The 24,405-nt window shown below is 63.9% G+C and overlaps 2 protein-coding genes across 7 annotated transcripts; one reads left to right on the forward strand and one right to left on the reverse strand.

The window, feature by feature from the left end:
• Nucleotides 1-266: 266 nt before the first annotated feature.
• On the reverse strand, nt 267-24,209 carry Cdh15 (cadherin 15). Of its 6 annotated transcripts, none has more exons than XM_047529246.1 (15): nt 24,104-24,209; nt 22,207-22,379; nt 16,750-16,905; nt 16,054-16,209; nt 14,937-15,141; nt 11,387-11,547; nt 10,762-10,890; nt 10,222-10,407; nt 9,077-9,330; nt 8,322-8,464; nt 7,958-8,197; nt 7,528-7,767; nt 7,265-7,401; nt 6,938-7,105; nt 267-6,061 (listed from the first exon to the last, which is right to left on the reverse strand). In XM_047529246.1, exons 2-15 carry the CDS (start codon nt 22,246-22,248, stop codon nt 5,861-5,863), a joined length of 2,418 nt encoding a protein of 805 aa, XP_047385202.1. In that variant the 5' UTR covers nt 22,249-22,379; nt 24,104-24,209; the 3' UTR covers nt 267-5,860. The 6 variants fall into 6 exon arrangements, with proteins under 6 accessions (XP_047385202.1, XP_047385199.1, XP_047385200.1 ...); XM_047529243.1 differs by having other exon boundaries at nt 22,207-22,336; nt 24,104-24,188; XM_047529244.1 differs by having other exon boundaries at nt 14,937-15,081; nt 22,207-22,336; nt 24,104-24,187.
• Nucleotides 280-6,006, forward strand: Slc22a31 (solute carrier family 22 member 31). Its single transcript, XM_047529250.1, has 9 exons — nt 280-694; nt 1,968-2,071; nt 2,171-2,325; nt 2,536-2,704; nt 2,914-3,059; nt 3,155-3,263; nt 3,351-3,565; nt 4,225-4,336; nt 4,725-6,006. Exons 1-9 carry the CDS (start codon nt 305-307, stop codon nt 5,002-5,004), a joined length of 1,680 nt encoding a protein of 559 aa, XP_047385206.1. The 5' UTR covers nt 280-304; the 3' UTR covers nt 5,005-6,006.
• Nucleotides 24,210-24,405: the final 196 nt, after the last annotated feature.

The following is a 24,405-nucleotide window of genomic DNA, read 5'->3' on the forward strand; positions in this document are numbered from 1 at the left end:
GCCGGGCCAGCGGGCGGTCATCGCCCTCGGCCTCCATGGCTCTCGGGCACGTCGGTTGCCAGGCAGACGCCCAGACCTCGGCCAGGATCGCGCGTCCGCACGCCCACCCGGGCCAGCGCACCTGAGCACCCGCCGTCCACGCCCCCAGCAGGGCCCCTGCGGCTGGGCTCCACCTCCTAGTGGCTCCAGGCCCCGCCCTCCCCCAGGCTCCGCCCCGCGGCCCCGCCCCAGATCCCCTCCCACTCCTGCCCCGCCCAGGTCTCAGACTACCCAGGCCCCGCCGGTAGCCCGGCGCCCGGGAAGGATGGAGCGCGAGGCGCAGTTGCTGTGCGCTGCAGGAGGCTTCGGCCGGGCTCGGCGCCTGCTGGCCGCCGCCTCGTGGCTGCCCTGCGTGGCACTGGGGCTGGCGCTGAGCTCCGAGCCGCTGCTCACCGCGCGGCCCGCGCACCACTGCCGGCCAGACCCGGCGTTACTGCCGCCCTCGCTGCGTGCCCTGCGCGGGCCGGCGCTGCTCCGTGCCAGCGTGCCGCGCTTGGGGCCCGCGCGCGCCCCGAGCCCATGCCTGCTCCTGCGCTACCCGGTGCCTGGCGCCCGCCCGAGCTCCGCGCCAGCGCCCTCCGGCACGCGGCCCTGCACTCGCGGCTGGCTCTATACGCTCCCCGCTGCCGGCCTGCTGCGCAGCCCCGTCACCCAGGTGCGCCCGCCCTCGGGGTCTGTCTGCCCAGCGGGGCAGGGGTCGAGGGTTGTTCGGGGTCTTCTGCCCTGCTGTGGGTCCCTCCCTGTGCCTTTGCTGGGGTTCTCACGGGAGGCCCTCCTGCCCTGCAGGTGCAGCAGGTGCACCAGGACTCTTGGCTAGCACTGTGGGTGGGTGGCCGGGGAGGAGAATTTAGATTGAAGGTGAGAGCAGGTGAGCGTGGGTGGTAAGCAGGGCCTGGAATTCACTAAGTTCCAGGCACGTTTTGAGCAACCAGTGGCTTTGGGCCAAGTAGGTGCTTGGGCTGAATTTCCAGAACAGAAGTGGTTTTGAATGGAGCTTTCATTTGAGAGGTATATCTGCATCTGTGAGCGTGTGGGCACAGGACTCGAGGCTGTGTCCCAGCTGCAGCCCAGGGTTCTGGGTGAGAGCACTTGGGGAATGGGCACCCTTCCCACCCTGGGCTAAGACCCACTGGCCTGCTGCCACCCCCTTTGGCAGCCTTTGTCCCACAGCCTGCCTTCACCCTGGACCCAGTGACCTCAGTGGGAGGGAACAGTTGCACATCTCTGAGGGCCTGCTGGGTCCCTGACACCGGTGTGGTTTCTGCTTCCCTCCTCCGGCACACGATGGACTCATGCCCCATCGCCTTCACAAGGGTTGGATTTTGAAATAAAAGCAGCACAGCAGGACCCAGAGCACTATTTTAGGCTTGGGGAGAAGAGGCAGGAAAGGGGAAAGAGGAGACAACCTGCACTGCCTGTTGAGGGCCCTTGACTGATGGAAAGAAAAGCCTTAAGCACGCGCTCCACCCGATTCCCGAAGCTGCTCTTGAAAGGAGCAGGGTGGAGGGAGGGCAGAGGGGTGGGCAGGACTTGGAGCCTGTTTCAGAGCTGAAGCTCCTTAGCCAGATGTGGGGTTGTTTTATAAGCCCCAGGCCCTGTGTATCGCTGGGACACTTAACGGCCAGTCTTGGTGGGAGGGGTGAGGAGGCCCCTTCTAGAGAAAAGAAACCTTAGGGAAGGAAGATCCCCCCACGGCAGACTTGTGGCTGCATGTGGATGTCTTGCCACGTGGGGTCTCAAACTAGAGGTTCCAATTCTGGGCAAAGGCCACCATAGGCCAAGAAGCTGCTGTGTGACATTACCAAGTTCCTTGCCCTCTGGTGGCAGTTTCCCTTTGTGTTCAGAGAGGGGCTGGGGCTCCCTGCATCTTGTACCCCCAGCAAGAGAGAGTCCTGAGCGGGTCCACAGGGGGCTGGTGTTCCCCACAGTGGGACCTGGTGTGTGAAGACAGCTGGAAGGTTCCACTGGAGCAGATGTGCCACTTCCTGGGCTGGCTGCTGGGCTGTGTCCTTCTAGGTACAGGGTGTGACAGGTGAGACCCTGTCCCTTCCCCTGCAGCAGATCCCTGACCCAGCTTCCAGCCTTTGGGTGCAGCCTGACCCACATCAGCACATGCCCCCCTGATCACCAGGTTTGGCCGCCGGGCTGTTTTTGTGGTCTCCCTGGTGCTGGCCACAGTCCTTGGAGCCAGTGAAGCCCTGGCTGCCAGCTTCTATGCCCTCCTGGCCCTGCGGTTCCTCCACGGGGGCACCTTGGCAGGGGCCTTCCTTGCCCTTTATGTGGCTCGTGAGTACTCCGCGGGGCTGCCTGGGGAGGGACCACGGGCAGACCAGGAACCACTCTGGCACTTGCTGAGGACCCTCCTCAGGAAAGCAGTGGCCACTGGTGCTTGTTCCAGGGTCCCCAGCTGGGGCTGGTGAGGGTTGGCCTCCAAATCCAGCTCCAGACAGCAGCACTCCGAGAGGCCTCGGCCTCAGGCCATCTTTGTCTGCCCAGGCCTGGAGCTCTGTGACCCCCCACACCGCCTGGCCTTCTCCATGGGGGCTGGCCTTTTCTCAGTGGTGGGCACCTTGCTGCTGCCTGGGCTGGCCATGCTGGTGCAGGACTGGCGCCTTCTGCAGGGCCTGAGCGCCCTGGTGACTGGACTCTTGCTGCTCTTCTGGGGGTGAGTGCTGCAGGAATCAGGCCAGGGGCTGCCCTGGGGCCAGTGGGCACCTTCTCTGCACTTGCATTCACATCTGCTACCTGGCCACAGTGCAGGGGCACAGGAAGCCACATCAATGTCCCAACCCTTCTGGGTCCAGGGAGGCTGCTGCCCTCTGCCGGTCCATCATGGAGGCGGTGAGTGGCACAGGCATCCTTGAAAACCTGCAGGTTCCCAGCCCTGTTCCCTGAGTCTCCCTGCTGGCTTCTGGCCACAGGGCAGGAGGCCCAAGCCAGCAGGATCCTGTGGCACTTTGCGGAAGCTAGTGGCGTGAACCCTGAGGACAGCTCCTCAGAGGAGAACTCCCTGGCTACAGGTAACAACTGGCCAGTAGTGGGGAGACAGTGCTGGAGGAGGGAGGGCCGCGGAGATACCTGCCCCTCACACCTGCTCCCTCATCTCCGTGTCCAGAGCTTGCTGTGCTGTCTGCAGGCAGCACGCAGCCCCAGTACCATTCCATCCTGGGGCTCCTGCATACCCGCGCCACCTGGAGGAACGGGCTCATCCTGGGATTCAGCTCGTGAGGAGGGGAAGAACAGGGGTGGGACCAGGGTTTGCAGCCGCCCCGGGGAGGGTGTTTGATGGCTACGACTCTGCTCCCTTCCAGGCTGGTCGGTGGGGGCATCAGGGCCAGTTTCCTCCGCAGCCTGGTGCCAAGCGAGCAGGCCTTCTACCTGCCCTACTTCGTGGAGGCCGGCCTGGAGGCCACCGCCAGTGTTCTCCTGATCCTGACGGCCGATCGCTGCGGACGGCGTCCTGTCCTGCTGCTGGGCACCATGGTTGTAGGCCTGGCATCCCTGCTGCTCCTTGCTGGGGCTCAGTGTGAGCTCGGGGCCCACACAGGCCACACAGGGTCACTGGGTGTGGGCTGAGGGTCTGCCTTGATCGCAGGGCCCGTGGGGAGGGGCACAGAGTACCAGAACCAGCCTACTTTCCTAACCCCTCCTTCCCCCACGTCCACCGGGGGAAACCAAGGTCCGAAAGAGTGAAGGGACTGAGAGGACCCCTCATGGCAGCTGAGTACTACCATCCTGCCTGGGCCTGGCCGCCTGTTCACATCACCCTGCAGGTGAAAGCTCAGAGGTCAGGCTAGTAGGCTCTGCTGGCGTCCGAGTGGCCAAGGCCAGTTTGGGCTGCTGTGGGAGGGTCATCTACCTGGTACCAACCACTCAGTGAGTGGGGTCTGGCACAGAAGGGAAACGCGAGCCCCTGTTTAAAGTTCAGAGTTTTGGAACAGTTCTCAGAATTGCAAAGGAAGTGGAGCACTGCGGGAGCAGGGGCTGCAGATGGGCGGGCAGGAAGGTGGTCGCTGAGCTGTTTTTGGCAGGGCTCCCTAGAATCCAAGCTGGCTGCACAGGAGGGCGTGAGGGCCTGGGGACCCACATGCCCCAGTAGGGGAGGGGTCCTTGGGGAGGGAGGGTCCTGAGGGGTTGGGCAGAAGGTCTGAGGGAGAGCACCGGGGACCTGCCGTTTGTCCCCAGACCTGCCAGGCTGGACCACGCTGTTCCTTTCTGTCCTGGGGCTCCTGGCCTCCCAGGCTGTATCGGAGCTCAGTGTTCTGCTTGCAGCTGAGGTCTTCCCCACAGTGATCAGGTGAGTCCAGAGCTGCCCAGCAACACGGAGGAGGGGTCAGGTGGACAGAGGCCTCTCCCCCCGGCTCACCTGCATGAAGCATTGAGCACTGCCCTCCTGGATTGCTGGGACCGTCCACAGGAGGACCTAAGCTCAGCTCAGGAGGGAAGTGGAAGGCTGGCGAGGGGTGAAGAACCTTCAAGGGTGGCAGATTTCAGGGGAAATAATTTTCTAATTGTCTAATGAGAAATAGTTCCAGGGCAGAGTCTCCAGCACAGTTTGTCAAGTCTTTTCCTGTAGCCCTCCCTCAGGTTCTGAAAGGGCCACACCCACTTCCTGCACCTGGGAATGGTTGGATTCACAGCACATGGGGGTCCCCAGTTGCACTCCACCACTCTCTTTCCCACAGGGGAGCCGGGGTAGGCCTGGTGCTGGGGGCCGGGTTCCTGGGCCGGGCTACTGCCCCGCTTACTGACATTCATGGCCGGCGGGGCTTCTTCCTGCAACACGTGGTCTTCACCTCCCTGGCCATCCTCATCCTACTCTGTGTCCTGCTGCTGCCTGAGACCCGTGGCCAGGAGCTGCCCCAGTCACTGGAGGATGCTGACCGCCTACAACGCTCCCCACTCCTGCTTGGTTGTCCCCACCAGGACCACCTGCCTCTACTGCTGCCCTCTCATTCGGAGTGAGCTGCCACAGCCCAGCAGCACTCCTGTCACTGGGTGGCCTCTGTGAGCCAAGATGAGGGCCACAGCTGAGCATCCAGAGGCTGGCCAGAGCTGCCACAGCCGGGCAGACACGTTCTTGCCAAGATCACTGTCAGTGAAGGCAGGGAGGCTGTGGGCAGCAGGAGGGGGTCCTCACCAGGCCTCTTGCTCCTGGGGGGCTGACCTGGGTCTTGTCCAGGGGCATGTCCACCAGGTGTGCAGGACAGAGGCAGCCATGGAACAGGGCATATGCCCACTCTTCCTTAGGCTGCTCCCTGGGTGAGGCAGGACTGGCCTCTGGCCTCACCAGCATGGCCAGAGCCAGGTTGGACCCTCTCACCTTCCTCTGCCCCAGCTGATGATATGGGGGTGGGCGGCTCCCTGTGGGCACAGCCTGCCTGGCAGAGCCCTTTCTTGGGGACAGGGGCCATGGTGCCCTCGTGGATACTGTGGTGTTGGGCACTGAGTGCACTGGATAAACTAGCAAGATTTTAATTCCGATTCACCCATGCGGCTCTTGCTTCCATACAGAGGTGCAGGCCACCAATGGGAGGCAAAGATGGGGGTGACCCACTGAGGACAATGAGCAGCTCTCCTCACTCCAGCAGGAGGGTGCCACCTCCCGCAGCTCACTCCACACTCCAGGTTCTGCCCCCAAATCCAGTCCTGCCGTGGGAGAAAGAGGCCAGAGGAGGCGGGCCCTGGAGAGTCACCTTGCCATGCACAAGCTACCAGGTGCCTGCTGGGCCTTCACAGGTACCGGTGTCCCCAGGAGAATGTCCCCTCCCTGGCCAGGTGGCCACATCCAAACAGCACATCCCACTCATGGCCTTGGCCCTCATGGATGCCCATACATGTCTGCCAGCCGGGCAAAGCGGGGCCCCCAGTCCCTGAGGTAGTCATAGTCCTGGTCCTCGTCACCAAGGCTGGACAGGATGGAACTCAGCGTCCCTGCCACAGAGCCGTCCCCCTCGTAGTCATATATGAGAGCCGTGTCATAAGGTGGCACGCTGGGGTCAGTGTCCGCAGCCTCCAGGCCCTGCAGAAAGGCCACACACCACTCTTGTCACAGCCAGGGTGAGGTCTGCCCAGGGCATGGTGGGGAAAGGCCTGCCGCAGCAGAGTACCCAGGGTGCAGCAGGGTCGAGAAGGCAGTTCCTGGGGCAGCAAGGTGGGCAGCAGCCAGCCCCTCGTCCATGGCCCCCTCTCCACTTAGACATGGCTCCAGCAGCTGCCAGCATCCCCTGGGGGGACTCGCTCCTCTGATGGGCCCTGCACTATGCCTGCCGCTCCGTGAGGCTGGGTTGTTGGGGGCTTTGCACGATGGCAGGCGTGGCAGAAGTTTACCCTGGCCGCCCACATTCTGGGCATCCCGCATGTTGTCTTGGGGTCATCAATGCAGAGTCCAAATGGCCACTGTGATACCTCACTCCGATGACCACTAAAGCAGCCCTGGGGATGCTCTGATACCCACCTACCCACAACCCACCATTGTAGTGAGCCAGGGAGAGGCCAGGCCCTTAACCCACACAATGAGCTTCACACATGGAGGCTGAGGGTCACCTGGGTCCAAGTCCTGGCCCCTAGCTGGCCAACCTCCCTTTGTCACTGGACGTTTGACACCACACTCCACCCCAATGCTACCTTTGGAAAGTGCCCACCCCAGCCTGCAGGCCCTGCTGTTCCTCAGGCTTCCCCAAATCATGGCCAGTGGTCCCACTGGTGAGCCCTCTCCCCTGGCTACCTGCAGCTCAGAAGCTGATACCCCAGGTGAACACACAGTGTGGAGACTCTGGAAAGGTCTGATGTGCTTACACATATGTACCTGTGCATGTGTCTACGTGGGTGTGCACGTGTGTGTGTGCATGCACGATTCCCATCCTCTGATCTCCACACACTCCCCAGAACCACCTACATCGCTGATGAAGCTGGCAATGTCGGCAGGGCTGGAGGGCAGCACCCGGTGCGGCTGGGGGGGCACGTGGCCAAAGGGAGCATCTCGGCGCAGAGGCGGCCGTCCCAGGGGCAGGCTCAGCGCCGGCAGTTCTGTTGGGTGGCGCAGCTGGTTTATGTCGTAGGCATCCTGTAAGCGCAGGAAGTGGATTAAGCCTAGGCTCGTGGCGGCCCTGTGTGGTCCAGCTGCTGCAGAGGGTCGGTGGCCCCCTTCCTGGGGGAGCCCCTGCCCAGGGCTCAGCCTTTCTAGGCCACCAAGTTCATGCCCCGCCCTCTTTGCTGCGCTCACCTGGTCCTCCTCCCCGCCGCCCTGCTCATCGTAGTTGAGGATGTTGTCCCGAAGGTCGTCCTGCAGCGCGTGCAGTAGACCCTTATCCCGCGGCTGCTGCTGGAACCGCGAGCGCAGCGCCGCCAGCAGGACCAGCACTGGGGCAAGCAACAGGGGGAGACGGCGGGCTGGGCCGGAGCGCGTGGTGGGGCGGGGCCTCGGGAGGGGCGGGCACGGGGCGGGGCAGGCTGCGGGGGGCGGGCCCGCGTGGGCGGGGCACTCACGGAGCAGCAGGATGGCGCTGGCCAGCACGACGACCAGCGCGCCCAGGCTGACGCCCGCGCCCCCGGCCCGCAGCGCGGCGGCCCCGGGCAGGCAGGCACCGTCGGGCCCGCAGCGGCACACGGTCACGTTCAGCGGCTGCTCGCGCTGCTGGGGCGGCTGCCCGGAGTCCCGGAGCAGCAGGCTGAGGCGGTGCAGGCCCTCAGGGACCTGGTGCCGCGGCCGCAGGCGCGCGTGGCTCACTGGAGAGGGCACCTCCGTCAGCAGAGACCCCTGCGGCCGCCCTGCGCCCAAACAGCATCCCAAATCCCTGGGTCTGTTTCCCGGGCCACCCACTGGGCATGAGAAGTAACCCCCGCCGCGCTGAAGATGCGGCCTGTGTCAAGTGCTCTCTGCTCACCTCCTGGCCCCAGGGGCGGCGAGGGGACTCACCGTTCACCTGGCTGAGACTCCAGTTCCGGCTGAGCTCTGGGAACCTGGGGCTCAGCTGGAAGAGGAAGGGGGCCCCGTGTGGCGGCAGGTCCTCGTCTGTGGCACCCAAGAGGAGGCCCGGGCCCTGTTCCGGCTCACTGCACAGGCTGCTGGGCGCCGCAGGGGCCAGCACAGGTGCGTGGTCGTTGACCTCCAGGATCTCAATGGACAGGGTGCCCGTGGAGGTGCTGGGTGGGGAGCCTGCAGGCCCAGAGTCAGTGGGACCGTGCCGCCCAGTCCACTGCCCACCCTGAGGGTGGAGCCCTGGGAGGAGAAAGGGCCAACCAGGCCGGGTGCCCTGAAGCAGGTGCAGCATCCCACTCACCGTCGTCCAGGGCCAGGATGATAGCCCGGTACCAGCCGTCCTTGAGGAAGGGGGAGGCTGGGCTCAGCACACGCTGGGTCTGGACCCTGCCTGTGGCTCCGTCCACCTGCAGCCAGTCCTCAGGGTCATAGTCCTTGGAATAGCTGTGGGTGGGAGGGGAGTAGACAGGAGCCCATGGGGGACCCCAGAAAGGGTCACAGACACACCACAGACCAGCGACACAGACGTGTGCACACGCACGGCTCACCTTACACTCGCACCCCTCACGTCACACACGCACCCCTGACGTCACATGTGCACCCCACAAGAGCACTGGGGGGGCCTCTGTGCAGAGTCCCTCCCACAGCCCTGAGTGGTATTTCTGCCCCAGGCAGTGGAGCAAGCTGAGGCTCAGGGAAGGCCAGTAGCTGCCCAGGGCCTGTGGCCAAGCGACAGCCTGAACTCAGTCTTGGTCAGTGCCAGGTGCATGCAGAGGCCCGGTGGTGACAGGGACGCTGGGCCAGGTCAGTGGGGGGAGAAATTCAGACACTACCAGCCATGCCTGCAAGAAGCCAGGGCCCACCAGCACAGACAGGCTGGGAGCAGACTTTGACCATGTTCCTGTGAAGCCCTGGAGCCCTGCCCTGCCACACTGGACACAGCGTGACGGAGCCCTAGACCCGTGGAGTGCAGTCTCTCCGCCTCTGACCTAGGAGCTAGGGCACCTCACGGAGACAGGCGTTCGTGCCTTGTCCCCAGAGCCCCAGGAGTCCCACCTGATTCTTTGCAGCTGCTGTGTGTCAGGGTCTCTGGCAGAGAAGATAGCCACAGGGGTCCCTGGGGGGGCCCCCTCAGCCAGGCTGGTTCGCAGTGGGTTCTCCGGGAACACAGGGGCCTCGTTGGCATCCTGCACCCTCACGTGGACTGTGGTCTGGCCCCGCTGAGCCCGGGGGGCAGCCGCCTGCAGTGGGGACTCATTCTGCACGGACACGGTGAGCTCATAGTGCTCGCGGCTCTCATGGTCCAGGGGCTGTGGGAGGAGGCAGAGAGGACACCCACACTCCAACGCGAGTCCAGGTACCTACCAGGGCTCCTGGGGGGCACTCCTTGGGCCTGCCCCAAGAGCACACATCCCCTTCTTCCCTTTTTAACCTTGACAAAACTATGCAAGGCTACAAGGCTTGAAGGACAATACACACATAACCAAATGGGCACCCATCACTCAAAGTGAACTTGCTGGGTGTGGGGTGGTCAAGCTGGGGGTCAGCAGGCAACGCTGCCCATGCGCCAGGCAGACGTCTCTGTGCGGGCTGCTGGTGGATGTGACTAGCGGATGCGAAGCCGAGTGACCGTCTTGGCTGTGGCGGGCTGTCCCTATGGGGGGCCTTGAGAGCAGAGTGCAGCTTGGAGGACAGGCATATCCTGCCTCCAGAGTGAGCTTCCCGCAGCCCCACACTCAGTTCCTTGCAGATCCGTTCCTCTCCCTCCTGTCTTTGAGGCTGGGGTGGAGCTCAGGGGCTGCGTAGGCTCTGCCACAGCTGCCTCCCCGTCTCCAGGGCTCTCGGCACCAGCCTTCAAGCGTCCTCTGTCTACAGACGCGTCCGTGTTGGCTGCTGCTGGATCTGCCTGCCCGGCAGAACAGGTGTGCTGGGCACACGTACACGTGGACTACATGTGTGAAGGCAGGGACACTGGCAGCTCCCTCTGGCCCTACTGCCCTCCGGTCAGTGTGTCCTGGACCCTGCAGTCCCAGTGTCCTCTGCCCTCCCTGATCTCACCCAAGGATGCACATGAGGTCCCCACAGGTCAGCAGACAGTTGTCCAGGAAGGAGCCCAGGAGAGCTCAGAATGAGGCTGCATGTAGGGTGCCTAGCCAAGCCTCTGCCTGGGCACGGTGTGCACACGACGGGGTACCCCTCACCTTTGCCACGGACAGCACGCCCTCGTTGGTCTTGGGGTCGGTGCGAATAGTGAACTGTCCGTCCGGGTCACCTTCCAGGATGGTGAACCTGGCCACCCAGTTGGGGGAGCCAGGCAGGTCCCTGTCTTCCACCTCAAGACGTCCCACATCCACTCCACTGACCGCCTCTGCAGCCTCCATGGACAACTAGAGGGGCCATCGGGTCACCCACGGAGCCGGCCATGCCACGCCACCTCTTTGGGGACACCCGCCCTCCCTCATGCCTGCTCAATGGCCAGCACCGTGGGTCCTGGGTCCTTTCCCCAGTCACTGGTCCACATGTGCCACCTGCCCCTGGGAACAGGGCTGGTGCTTCTCCCACGTGGAGCCACAAGGGTCCCATGTGGCCACTCCTCCGGGGCCTCTCCCACTCACAAGTGCCTGCCCTGGTGGACCCTTGAATGTGGACTCCGGGTTCCTTGCTCAGGACCCTCCCCAGAGGCACGCCAGCCACCACCCTCTCGCAGTCCCATGGCAGGGCCAGCGGGGTGGGGTCAGCACCTGGTCCCTGGTAAACTCAGGCGCATTGTCGTTGACGTCGTCCAGGGAGATGATGGCTGAGGCTGTGGCGGTGAGGCCCTCTCCAGACATGTCGGCCACCTGCAGCGTCAGGTTGTACGTGGCCACCACCTGGGGACATGTGGCACGGGCTGGAAGATCTGGCTAGCTCCCACAGGGTGGGGTGGGGCCCGGGGCCAAGCTGCCGGCAAGCTCATCCTTGCAGGGGACCCGCTGGGGTCAGAAGCCCCAGGCTCTGGGTGCCCCAGCACAGGGGCAGTGACCTCTGCCCTGCCTGTGAGTGGACAGGGGGTCGGCTGTGGTGTTGGACCTGCGGGGTCCTGAGGGGCACCAGTGAACAGGTCCCTGCGGGGGAGCCAGGTTCAGTGACAGGGACAGAAGCCGGGCCTCCAGGCAGTGGCGGCCAGCAGAGGAAGGATGGTCGGAAGCTGGTCCAGAACCAGGGGGAGCAGGAGCCCGTCTGCCAGGGAGGGCCCGTGGTGTGCTGGAGTCCCACCGCTCGGGAGCACAGCGGCCCTGGGTCTCCTGCTACAGCGGAGCAGGCTAGAGCAGAGGCCAAGCCTCTGCCGTGGACAGAGGCCTCCCGGAGGGCTCACGGCCGCCTCACCTCGCGGTCCAGCCCCACTTGCACAGTGCGGATCTCGCCAGTGTGCTGGTCGATGCTGAAGAGCTCGGGGCCGCCCTGCTGCAGGATGGAGTAGCGGAGCGCCGCGTTGTCGGTGTCGGGGTCGTCGGCATCCGTGGCCTCTGCCCTGGTCACGTAGGTGCCTGGGGAGGACAGCGAGGCCATGTGCTCAGGCCTCCTGGGTCCGACGCCTGACCCAGGTCAGGCTCAGTCCTTGCCGCAGTCTGCCCGCCTCGCGTCCAGGATGCTTCTCGCTGGACTTGTGGGGGGGCTGTGAGCTCCCCCACAAGGGGCTGGACTTTCAGTGGAGAGCTGGGGCCAGGCTGGTTGCAGGGGCAACCCAGGGGCTGCCCTCGGGGACCCAGCCCCAGGCGACAGCAGGTGCACGGTGCTGAGCAGAGCCAGGACCAGCGAGCCGAGGCGCAGCTCGGGCCCTGCAGAGCACAGCCAGACAGGACGGGCTGCCCAACAGGCCGGGGAGGCAGGGATCCTGCTTCCTCTTTCACCCACGGTTCCCTCCAAGGGTTGGGGGCCCCGCCTCCCCAGCTCAGGTGTAGGAGCATCAAGCCAGGGAGGCAGGGCGGGCAGGGCAGCTCTGGCCACCCTGGGGGCAGCTCTGGCCACCCTGGGGGCAGCTCTGGCCAGCAGTCTTTGCTGCTTCTCTCCAGATCCCGTGTTTGATGGATGGTGGCAGATGCCAGCCACCATCCCGCCTGGGAGGGCCCAGCACCTGGGCAGAAGGGAGCTCCTGACCAGGTAAATGCTGGTGAAGCCAAGGACAGCACAGGCTGGCGTCCTGGGGGTGCCCGCTGGCATCCTGGAAGGCCTGTGCGCGCTCCAGCTAGCAGGTGGGTAGACACATCATGGACCAGGAGAGTCAGGTTTCTCCCCAGCAGGGCAAGGGCCGAGGGTCTAGAAGACCCCACGTATTGGACTGGAAGCAGCCACGTGTTGTGTGTGCTCTACACACGCATGGCTTCACACCTGTGCACGTGTTACAGACAAGCACACTTCCCAGCCATGTCCACCAGAGACAGCAAGTGGCTTGCTGGCCCACTGCCCAAACCCGGACACCATGAGCATGGGAGGATGGACTGAAGAGCAAGCGCTCCTTGGGCCACACAGAAGCAACGTGGGACCTACCACACCTACCCAGCGGCAGGCAGTCCCCCGGCAAGTGGAAGAGGGGGATCCAAACCACTCTTGCCACCACCTGGATTCAGGGGCCTCCAGTGGAGGACAGAGCTGGAAGTCACAGGCCCCACGTAGGGAAGAGCTGGCACACACCTGCAGCCAGTGGACAGGTGGATCTGTGCCTCAGACAGCCACCAGGGACATCCCTGCACGAACACAGAGCCCAGATCACATCGACACCTCGCCAGACCTGGTGCTCCCAGATGCCATGTCAGGAGGACCTAGAGGCTGAGAAGCTGCTCCCAGTTAGAGGGATGGCCTTCTGCTCTGGGGTGGAAGCTGCAGGGTGGGTCCCCCAACACCAAGCACAGCCTGTGTCCCGCAGAATCAGACCCTGAGCTATCATGCTGCTGAAGTTAAGGGTCCTGGGGACCCAAGCCCACCCTGCAACTCACCCCTGGGGCATCCAGGATACACTGATCCTCTTTCCATAGAAGAGGAGCAAGACAGTCACAGAGTCGCAGGGAAGAAAAGAGCTGAACCTGCCAGGCGCCATGATACATGCTCTGACGCCAGCACTCGGGAGGCTGAGGTGGGAGGATCGCAAGGTCAAGGCCAGCCTCGAAAATTTAGCAGGACCTAAGCAACTAAGTAAGACCCTGTCTCAAAATGAAAAAGAAAAAGGGCTGGGGATGTGGCTCAGTAGTTGAGTGTCTTGGGTTCAATCCCTGTGTCACAAACAACAAAAAGGCAAGTAAAGGAACAAGAAAGAAGAAAGAGCAACAAAGAAGAAAGAGCAACAAAAAGAAAGAGCAACAAAGAAGAAAGAACAAGAAAGAAGAAAGAGTAGAGCCGAACTCGGTGGGGCTCAAGAGAGGGCAGGGCCAGGCCAGCAGGATGGCCACGGCCCCCAGAACCCAGACCCCGGGTCTTCGCCCTGATGCCAGTGGGGTCTCCCCCGAGCACACAAGAAGGGATAAGACCCCACCCGCAGCGGGCGAGGCGACCGCCAAGGCGGGCAGGAGGTGGGGACTTGCACAGCACACTGTGCACACTGGGCCCTTTGGCCGGGCACTGGGGATCTGAGCTGAGGCCACCGCCTGGGCTCACACAGTCATCTGCAGGTGACTTCCAGGCCGAGGCTGGCAGGTGGCTCTGGTGTTGGCCGAGAGGTGCAGGTAGAGTGGAATGCACAGGCAGGAGCTCTGAGAGGGAAGAGGCCCAGGGCCCAGGACCTGCACGGGAGTGCAGGACACGGCCCAGCACCCTCCTGTCACGCACATCACTATTTTGCAGGGCATGGTGGCTACTCCTATGAGTCCAGCTACTCAGGAGACTGAGGCAGGAGGATAAGAGTTTGAGGCCAAGCTGGGCACCTTAGGAGACCCTGGCTCATTGGGCTGGGAATGTAGTTCAGTGGGAGAGCAGCCTGGGTTCAATCCCAGGGCCCTAAGGAATAAAAGAGATTATTCTGGAAACAGAGATTATTCCAGATTATTCTGGAAATAAAGTCTGTAGCGTCGACATTATATTGAGTGAATATTGGCTTTCTGATCCTGACGATCGTGCCATGGCGCGTTATTAGTAAGCGCACACTGAAGCGCTTAGCAATGCCACATGCCAGGTCTGCATGGATGTTCACGACAGGGAGGGCAGAAAGAGGAAGAACCTTCAGTGGACCTGTGCACAGGTCACCTGAGACTTTTCTGCAGGTCTGAGATCATGCCAAAATTTAAAAAAGCAAAATAAGACCGTCACTTTAAATCTTTTTTTTGGTACCAGGGATTGAACTCAGGGGCACTCAACCACTGAGCCACCTCCCGAGCCCTATTTTGTATTTTATTTAGAAAATAGGGTCTCACTGAGTTGCTTGGTGTCTCGCTTTTGCTGAGGCAGGCTTTGAACTCGTGATCCTCCTGCCTCAGCTTCCCGAGCTGCTGGGACTACAGGCGTGCACCACCACGCCCAGCCTGTCACTTTAAATCTTGAAAAACAAACAAAGGTGAGTCACAGGACATGGATCAGCCCTCCCACCCTCCCGAAGTGCAGGAGGCTCACCTGGAATGTGGCCACGCTGGGGAGCAGAAGCAGCCAGGCAGCGGCTGAGGTGGGGCCTCTGGCCACACGGGGGGCGTGCCGGCTGGGCTGAACTGTCCCTGAGCATCGTGGACTTCATGAACCCCACCCCAAAAAGGACAAGCCAGCAAGCCCTGCCACCAGAGCCCTGTGTGCCCGAAGGCCTGGGGTCTGAAGTGCGCCGAGCGGGGAGGCCTGGCGGACTCCTCCAAGGACCTCCGAGTCCCTTCCACCCAGGCCCCAGATGCTAGCTAAAGGGACAGCCTGCACCGCGGGCCTCCGAAGCCCTCTCCCTCGGTGTCTGGGACCTGGCCGGCCTCACCTGGGGCGGCGCCCTCCGGCACGTGACCGGTGAACACCTGCTGCAGGAAGGCGGGCCGGTTGTCATTCTGATCCACAACCACGATCTCCAGGTCTGTGGGGTCCTCCAAGGTGGATCCTCCCAGGTCCAGGGCAAAAGCCCTTAGCTGTCCAGACAGAGGGCAGGGCTGGCTCTGTGGGTCTTGGGCAGTGCCGCCTGGCGCCCTCTGGAGGTGAGGCCACACAGGTGAGGCGTGTGCCGCCCGAGTGTCCCCACCCGCCCCAACTCCAGGAAGCCACAGCTGCCATTCACGTGTGCTTGGAGCACAGCCCACGGGCTCCCCAGCCCCTCTCCTCTCTACGTGGTTCTGGCTCCTCCTGAAATGGATTTTAATTCCCTGTCACACATGAAGTTTTAAGTCGTCTCTTATCCTTTTGGAGAACAGTGCGCTGTGATTTCCAGGTAAGGAAGATCCCCTAAGCTGGCGTGGTGGCAGGCTCCCATCCCAGATCCTCGGAGCCAAGAGGGGAACCGCCCGAGCCCAGGAGCTTGAGGCCAGACCAGGCAACACAGCAAGACCCCATCCCCAAAATAAAAATGCTCTCTCGTGACCTTCTGCGTGTGGTAAGCCAGAGCTAGTTCCCCCAGTCTGAAAAAAGATTTGGGGTGTGCGAAAGGAAATTCTGCTTCCTGGGAGGAAAGAGGCAGAAACCCTTCCCCTGACAGGCACAGCGGGGCATCTTGTGGGCACAGGGGTGGCAAGCTGCTGTCTGCAGGAAGCTGGGTGCGGTCCTGGGCTCACCTGCCGTGTCCTGTCCACCTGAAGGAGGCTCCTCACCCCCTCCCACAGAGGTGGCCCCTGACCAATCCCACCCCCAGGAGCAACCCTGGCTGCTGGGTCTGACTCACACGTCCACCCCACCAACAGAACCAGGATCAGGAAAGCTGGTGGTCCACCCTCCAGAGGCCCATGCGGCCTACGGGCACTGGGCACACCCCTTTGAAATGGGAACATGACCCCAACCCTCAGGCTGCAGGGCTACATCCCCAACCCACCCCCACAGGGGTGGAGATCCAGCCTGCCGGGGCCCTGCCAGACTGGACATGGGCCTGAGCAGGGGCTCAGGGCAGGCCCCACCCTGAAGCGGTCGGTCTCCTCCCTGTCCAGCATGGCATTGAGGAACACCCGCCCAGTGAACTTGTCGATGGAGAAGACGCCCCGGGGCTCCTCGTCCACACCAGGCCCCTGGATGCTGTAGATGACGCTGCCCAGCTGCTGCTTGTCCGACTTGATCTGCAGGTGGGAGAGGCTGGGGAGAGGCTGGGGAGAGGCTGGGGGAGGCTGGGGAGAGGCTGGGGGGAGGCTGGGGAGAGGCTGGGGAGAGGCTGGGGGGAGGCTGGGGAGAGGCTGGGGGGAGGCTGGGGGGAGGCTGGGGGGAGGCTGGGGAGAGGCTGGGGGGAGGCTGGGGAGAGGCTGGGGGGAGGCTGGGGGGAGGCTGCAGAGGTTGTCCCGACCCTCAGGACCCTCCCCATGGGGCGTGAGGGCAGCGCAGCAGGGCCCATAGTCCCGCTGGAGGCCTGTGCTGGGCATGGCCCCTGCGTGCCCTTGGGACCGGTCTCCAGGACACTGTGGAGATGCTGGGTCTCACATCCTCCTGGCCTGGTGATGAACGGGCTGGGCCCTGTCCAGCCAGGCGAGAGACAGTGAGGGGAAGTCCTGCCCGGGGCCTCTCCCCGTGCACGCTGGGCCCTAAGCAGGACACCGTAGGGAATGGGGGAGGCTGGGCTCACACCTCCAGGGACCGCCGGGACGGACCAGGGCCTCCACCCTCACCTGCACCAGGGGGTATGGGAGCCGCTTGTGGTTCTCCGACACGCTGATGGGCGGAATGACCCAGGCTCTCCGGACACGGCCCAGCGCAGGCGCCGGGCGCCAGGGGTACAGGGTGCGGGGCTGCAGCCCAGCCGCTCCAGAGGACAGGCCAAGGCCCTGCGACCAAGACAAGCCATGGTCAAGCGTGAAGGCCGTGGGCAGGAGCTGGCCCCGTGACGCCATCCCCAGCTGCAGGCGGCTCTCAGGCCACCTGGCTGCACCCCTGGAGGGCACGGCCAGAGGCCCTGCAGACACATCCCCAAGTGCCGAGGCCGCAAAGCCCGACACCCAGGGTCTGGACCACACCCTTGGCAGCCCCAGGCCTCTGCAGTGTCCCCCCGGCAGGTGGGCAGGGACCTGGGGGACCCCACTGTGCCCAGAGCAAGCTCAGGTGCCCCTCAGGGTGAAGAGGAGGATGTGGCAGGGAGAGGAGGTGGGGGAGCAGGTTGGGCGGCTGAAGCCCCAGCACGGGAACTCAGCCTCCCCAGAACGCTGGGCAAGGAGCATGGACGGCAGGTGGGCAGGAACACCCGCCACAAGGCTGGCCATCAGCCAGGGTCAGCAGCGGGGCACGTGGCCACGCCAGCCTCCCACCGCTCTTGGGGGCAGAGAGGGTGGTGGTGGGTGCAGGGGGGCTGGCTGGCGTGGCCACGTCCCCCGCAGGTGCAGCTGCCCTCCCAAGGGCTAGTGGGGAGGGGCACACAGAGGCGACGGCCCCTGCCAGCCGCCCCCAGGTCTGGGCTTCTCCTGGCCCACTTCCCTCCTGGTCCAGCAGCCCCTGCCCTGTGCTGACGCTTTCTGGGTGTGACTGTCCCAGAGCCACAGCCGCCCGGGCCACGAAGCCTGGGCAGTGCTGGTGGGTGCTGCGTTCCAGCAGAAGTGGCTGCTCCTGGGCAGTGCCCGGCACTCACCATGCCCAGCCCGGCGAGGCGGCCGAGGCCTGGGGGTCCACGCTGCTCTCCCCAGCCCGGCCTCATCTGCAGGAGCCTGAAGTTTCCCTGTGTGGGGTTCTCAGCTCCCTGTACCCCCGGGGGACGAAGCCCAGGCTGCCCCGCCCACCCAGGACGGGCCCCCAGGCAGGAGGAGCAGGGGATGCTGCGGAGCTGGACACAGAGGCACCCCACGTGGCGCTGCCGGGCTGGCCCTCCCGGCCACTGCCGCCTGTGCAGGAGGGAGCCCGCCCAGCTCCCTTCCTTGGGGCAGTGGGCCAGGACCCCAGGCCCTCCCACGGCGTGTCCGGCCTCAGCTGAGCTGCACTTCCACCCTGTGCCTGCACCCAGGGCGGCTCCCGCTGTGGGAGAGGGGCTCACAGACCTGCAGGGCTTCACAGGCGACGGGCCCGTGGGGTGTGGGGCAGAGCGGGCCAGGCCAAGCTCACCCGTCCTCACCCCAAGACCACCACGCCCAGCGCTCCCTCCTAGACGGGGCTGGCGGTTCCCTGCTGCCCTCCTCTGGGTGGAGTGGATGCCTGGCACCCTGGCTTCCCCTTCAGCAAGGACTGCCGTCTCCGGGGGCTGGGACACAGCCAGGGGCTGGTGGCCTCAGGAGGAGAGAGCCACGTGGTCGCCTTGGGGCTGCTTGGGGCCAGGTCAGGAGGGAGAGGCTGCAGAGCCAGGAGGCCTGTCAGACCTAACTGTGCCTCCTGAGTGCCTCCTTCCCGCCCCCATCAGCACCCTGTCCCACCCGTGCCCTGTGCTTGCAGAATGATGCCTGGCTGTAGTGTCCCCCGCAAGCAGCCTCCGAGGCCTCAGCCCCCACTGGTGGACCTCAGGCCCCTCCACCATGGCCCTTCATGGGCAGTGGGGCTGCCAGTGCCCTGGCCCTTGCACCTGCTACCCCTGGGAGTTCAGAGAGAAGTGGACCCTCTTCACAGATGGCTGGTTGGGGGGACAGGCAAGGGATGCTCTAGGCCTGAAGCCTGATGGCCAGTCTCCACCCCAGAGTCACTCTGTGGCTGACAGATGGCAGTGCTGGCCTCTGAGCCTGCCAAAGCTGGCCAAGCACAAGCCACTTCCAGGTCAGGACCATGTTCCTGCCAAGTGCGAACCTGCTTGCCCGGCAGGGGGCCTCAGTCACAGCCTCTCTGGGTACAGGCGTTTCCAGAGCCTTCCTGGCCCCGTCTGGTGCTGGGACCTGGAGTGGGCTCTCCCTCTCCCTTGTCCCTCTTGGTCCTCATGACCCCATGTCGCGCTCCATGAGAGCTTCCCGGCAGAACCCGAAGTCTGAGCCACACGGTGACGGCAGGGGCTGGGGTCCCTGCGCACTCGCTGAGGGAAGCCGGTCAGCCCCGCCTGGGCTGCCAAACCTGGGTTGGCGCCCCTCCCCCACCAGCTGCCTTGCTGGACGCCCACAGACTTGGCCCTGGCCGTGTGCGGTCGAGGCAGACTCTGGGAGTTCTGGGTCCCCAGCCTGTCCACAGCCCAAGTTCACAAGGTCAGCAGAACCACTGAGCCCTGGCAGGGCCACTGGCTCAAATCAGAGGCCATGGTGGGTGGGTGGGTACCCAGCGGGCAGGCTGCAGCCAATGCCCACTCTCGGGGCATCTGAGCAGCTTACTCCCCCACCCCATCCCTTCCCAGAAGACGTGGCCGGCAGAGCCAAGGCCTTGGGAAGCTCAGCACGTCCAGTGCCCAGGACAAAGCCACATGGACACAGCCACTGACCCCACACCCGGGGCAGGGGACATGTGCTCCTGAACTTCTGTCCACCCCTCTGTTCCCTGGGCCAAACCGGATCCACAGACATCATGGACCCTCTTCCCAAGCAGGTGCCCAGTGATGCCCCCAAGCTCTGACCCTGCACCTACCAAGACCCCTGGGCAGTGTGGAAGCCCCTGGAACACTCAGACCACTGCCCAGTCCTAGCTGCTGGGCCAACTCCCTGCTGGGGGCTGTCCCGGAGCCCCACGGAGCCAAGAGTGACCAAGCTCCGGCATGTGTTACGCGGGTGCTCTGGCCAGGCAACTCCACCGAGAGGCAGGGCCCCAGCAGCGCCCTGGCAACCTGAGGGGGCGCTGGTCAGAGGTGCTGGACACTGGGCAGGACCAAAGTGAGGAGGGGGAAAGCCAGATGTCCCTCCCCCTCAGCAGAGTGGACAGAGCCAGTGGCTGCTCTGGGGCTCCTGCGGGCACTCTCAGGGGTCCAGTGGTGGAGAGGAAATGAGAAAGGGCTTGGCCAGCTGGACGCGGACGGCTGGATGCGAGCTGGCTCTCGCCTCCGCGCGCATTGGTGGAACAGGAGGGGCATCTCGGTCATCCCACGAAGCACAGCTGAACGCCCTAGCGCGGGTGTGGGTGGGGTCCGCTTGGGAAGGACCCACCCTACCTCCCCACAAGCTTCTCAGGATGAGCCCCTCCCTCCAGGCTGGAATCCAGGGCCACCCCGTTCCTGGATGGCCAGCATGCCAGGAATGGCCCAGCTGTTGGCCTGGTGAGGGTGGCCCCAGCCTCTCCCCTGCGGGCCCCACCTCTCCAGCTGCTGTGGCTTCGCAGGAGGGGTGGGGAGGGGGCGACGGGCCGGCAGCTGCTCTCTCCCATCAGCACGGCCCTGCCCCCCTGGCAGACCCTGCTGGGCCCAGACCACAAAGCTGCCTGCCTCTGGGCACTGTGTGAGCTGGGTGGACAGGTCAGCTGTCCGGCACTGCTAAACAGGCCTGCTGCTGAGGCCCTGCCACTCTAAGAGACCCTGTGCCCCCCATGCCTAGACTCAGGCTAGCGTGTCCTGGACAGCTGGTGGGGGTCTCTGAACCATCCTGTGCCCCAGCCCCAGGGAAGGGTGGGCAGCGTCCTCAGACACATTTTGCTGGGTTGGGAGGTGACTGTTAAACTTCAGCTGACCAGTCCTGCTGCCCACTGCCCCTGCAGGAAGCTCAGGAGGCCCAGCCCCACGGGCAGTTTCCCACCCTAGCCTACTTGGGGGCCTCCAGCTGCCTCGGGCAGGGGGTTTGTAGCAGTAGCCTGGGGAGGGGAAAGGGGAGAGGCCTCTGCAGGGGGAAGCGGAATCCAGCCCAACCCCTCCCCTGGGGCCTTGGGAAGGCTGACACCCCAAACCCAAAGGACCTGGACCACCAAGGACCGAGCCAGTGCCAGCCTTGGGTGCTGGCAGAGAGATGCTCAGCAAGGGGGACGTTGGCATTGGGCAGGCAGCTATCTGTAAGGGGACCCCAGGATGCGAAGGCATCCAGGCCTGCAGGGGGACAGGGTGTCCATGCCCGGGGCTAGCGTCTTGGGCAGAGGCAGGAGAGGCTGTGCTATGCTGGGCTGTGTGTCCAAGCAGTGAGGTGCGAGGGCCCACGGGGGAGGTGCTAGAGCTGTAAGGCTGGCTCCCTGTGAAGCAGCTGCAGGGGGGCTGACTGACCAGGCACCTGGTCAATTTTCAGGGTCTGAAACCTGAGCTGGCCAAAGCTGCAAGGCTTGTGGAAATTTGAGGGAGCCAGGAAACCCCTGTGGTGGGTGCTGGGAAGGGACCAACTCTCCTCACCATGTCCAGCAACACCGGACCACCCTGGAGCCACCCTGGTGACTGATGGTGAGCAGGTGCTGGCCCTTTGTGTTCACGCCCATCACCCTTAAGAGGTAGAGACCATGCACAGCCAGGTCCCAATCGCTGTTGGGCCCTGGACTCTGGCAGGGGCTCACAGAAGCCACATCCTCACTCCCAGGCACAGCCCAGTGCCACCAGCAGCCTAGAGCATGAAAGAAGTGGCCCCGTGCAGGGAATGGTCAGAGCCGGGAGAGGGGCCAGAGGCCTGTGCTCCTGCCACCTGTCCTGTGCCCAAGTTGGGAAGACCAAGGTGCCATGGGTGGATAGAAGTTTGTGGCCTCCAGCAGCTACAGGGTCTCCAGGGGCACAAAAAGCACACCAGCTGTCCCACTATGGGACACAACCAGTGTGGACGGGCTGTGTTAGGACCCAGCTCCCTGGCCCAGGCATTCCTGCAGGAGAGGTAGTGACCAGGCCAAAGCCTGGAGCACAGAGCCTGCAGATGCTGGCCAGGGTTATGGGGGAGGGGGAGTAGGTCCCCACCACCTGGGACTCCTGCTGCCCCCACCATAAGACTGGCCACGGCCACCCCCAGAAGGGAGCAGGTTGGAGGAGTGTCTGCCCTGCTCCTCCAAAGGGAAGGCCTGATAGGTGGCCTGCACCTGCCCCCCAGCTTGGTTCCCCAGTGCTGGCCAGTCCACCCAACTCCTGTCCAAGGGAGGCAGGTTGCACTCCTCTGGGAGCCCCCTGGGCAGGGGCACCCCACCTTCCCCAACACCAGCTCACCTTCCGCTGCGCCTTGGAGAGTGTGACCCACCGGAGCACCCACCAGGGCCGGCACCTCTCAGCCCCCCAGAGGACGGCCAGGGCCAGTGGTCCTGGAGAGAAAGTGCAGCGCAGGCTGGGGAGGGAGGGACCCTGCTGAGGGCCACCTTACCTGGGTCAGCAGAGCGAGGGCGAGGAGGAACGAGGCGTCCATCCAGGCCGGCCAGAAACGACGAGGGCAAGAGTGTCCGGTTCGGCTCCGGGCGGCAGGCGGCGGGCGGGGTGGCACCTCTTGCTCCAGACTGAAGAGAGCGGCCGGGTTGAGTGACAGCGCAAGTGCGCGGGCTGCGGGCCGAGGGACAGCACGTGTGCAGTGGGGCGGGGCCAGGCAGGAAGAGGGCAGGGCCAGGACCTGAGTGACAGCATGTGTGCGGCAGGGCAGGGCCTGGGCCCGGCCTGAGTGACAGCACGTTGTGGTGGGGCGGGGCCTGGACCTGAGTGACAGCACGTGTGGGGGCCTGAGCTCTGGAGGCCGGAGTTCTGACAGCTGTCTGGAGAGACACTGGCTTGCAGAAGTCAAGAGTGGAAGGAGAAGGAAGCCTATCAGGAAAGGCTGGGCTGGAGTGGGGGCTGAATTAGGCGCAAGTAGTTTTCATTGCGCTCAGAGTCACCAGGCAAGCTCCTGCCTCAGGGCGTTTGCAATGACTCTTCCCCCTGCCTGGTGGGCTCCTTCCACCACCCCCAAGGCTTCCTTTGCTCGATCCTTGCCTTTGGGGTTTTGGTCCAATGGCATGAACCTCAGCACTGGCCAGGAGGGGCCCCTGGAGTAGGTGCCAGAACAAAGTGAGGGGTGACTGTGGGGTGACTTGGGAGCTCATTTCAGGCAGAGTCGCTATCCCATGGCAGGCTTGGATGGAGTAGGAGGGAGGCTGCCTAAGGACTGGATCTGTGGTCCAGACGACTAGACTCTGTCCAGATCTGACCCCACAGAGCTGCAGAAAAACCCCACTTGCAGCTTGAGCTGACCAGGCCTCCTGCCTGCCCCAGCCTCCACTTAGCTCTCCTTGCTGGCTCCCTGCATCTGTCTGCACACCTGTGGGCATATCTCTCTGCAGGCACCAGGATTCTCTGCGTGGTGCACATGCTTGGCAGACTAAGCACTGTCGAATGGTCCTCATTGTTCCTCAGCTGGCCCTGTCCATTCTCCCCTCCAGTCCTGTGGTCAGTGGATACCCAAGTTTCCCCAGCTCTGCTCTGCACCCTGGAGGGCAAGGGTTGCAGATCCCAGTGTTGCTGGGGGGAGGAAGGGGCATGGTGTCCTTGAGGGGCAGGAGAGATTGTAACTCCACATACTGTTGAGAGTCTAAAGCTCCAGGGAGGGCAGGGTTACCAGGGCCTTGTCCAGTCTTCTCTGCACAGACTCCAGTGTGGAGTAGGGGAACTTGTAGTTGACTTGGGGTTGCCCTATTGAGGCCCCCAGGACATGGCCTCCACCTGGGTTGAGTGGGCAGAGGGAATAAAGGTTCTGTCCAGGCTGGAGGGGCCTCCCAGATACCTGCCCAGGAGATCTTTGAGTCCTCTCAAGTCCAGGGTCCTGGTGTCCTGCCCCAGCTGCCCTAGATGACAACAGGCTCTTCCCCCTCCTTCCCCTGAAGCCTCCCAGTCCCAGTCTTGAATGATACCCAGAAGCTGGGAACCGTCCACTCAGGACAGCACCTGACTTGGGCTCAGGCATTTGTGCGACCGTTTGTCCAACACCTTCTGTGTGGGCCCCACTCCAGCCGACTCGCCCCTCCAGGGCCCCCCGAGTCCCTTGACACTTACTTCCAGGAATGCCTTCCTCTGCCTGGGCCCACAGAGCTCCTACTCAGCCCAATGCCCGGCTCCAACACGCCCTTCTCCTGGGGAGTTCCCTCCCCACCTCAGTCAGAAGCCCTCTGTCCTGTCACCCCCTGTGCAGGTGGTTAGATCAGAGCTGCTGCCTCTGGACCTGGGAGTGTGTGTCCCTCAGCGCCAGTGCAGGAGGGCCCACGCACAGGCCCCCGTCTCGGGGAGTGGGGGCTGCTCACCAGGCCAGGCTTAACTGCTCCTCCTGGACCTCGTGTTGAACAGTTCTGGTGGTTGTGCAGCGAGCACCATCTGTGTCCTGGCCTTTTGGAGGGAGAACTGGCCACCTGGGGGGCACAGCCGGCCCTGTCCCTGGCATTCATCTCTTCCAGGTAAGAGGGAGGAGGGAGTTCTCTGAGTGGGGGTGGGGAGGAGCCCCTGGGGACTACCCTCTGGGTTAGCAGCCCAAGAGACTGGGGTGAAGCTGCATGCTCTGAGTTTCCAGTGCAGGGGGAAGGGAGCGCCCACCCAGAAAGAGGTTTGA

This window comes from Sciurus carolinensis, chromosome 16, assembly GCF_902686445.1.
Source record: "Sciurus carolinensis chromosome 16, mSciCar1.2, whole genome shotgun sequence".
In the NCBI taxonomy this organism is placed as follows: Eukaryota; Metazoa; Chordata; class Mammalia; order Rodentia; family Sciuridae; genus Sciurus; species Sciurus carolinensis.

Coding starts and splice junctions, on each gene's coding strand:
- Slc22a31 (XM_047529250.1), top strand. CDS start 305: ATGGAGCGCGAGGCGCAGTTGCTGTGCGCTGCAGGAGGCTTCGGCCGG. Junction 2,326..2,535: donor CCTTGCCCTTTATGTGGCTC/GTGAGTACTCCG, acceptor TTGTCTGCCCAG/GCCTGGAGCTCTGTGACCCC. Junction 2,705..2,913: donor CTCTTGCTGCTCTTCTGGGG/GTGAGTGCTGCA, acceptor GAAAACCTGCAG/GTTCCCAGCCCTGTTCCCTG.
- Cdh15 (XM_047529246.1), bottom strand. CDS start 22,248: ATGGACGCCTCGTTCCTCCTCGCCCTCGCTCTGCTGACCCAG. Junction 9,331..10,221: donor GCGTGCTGTCCGTGGCAAAG/GTGAGGGGTACC, acceptor CTCCTCCCACAG/CCCCTGGACCATGAGAGCCG. Junction 8,465..9,076: donor CAGCAGCTGCAAAGAATCAG/GTGGGACTCCTG, acceptor TCCCACCCACAG/CTATTCCAAGGACTATGACC.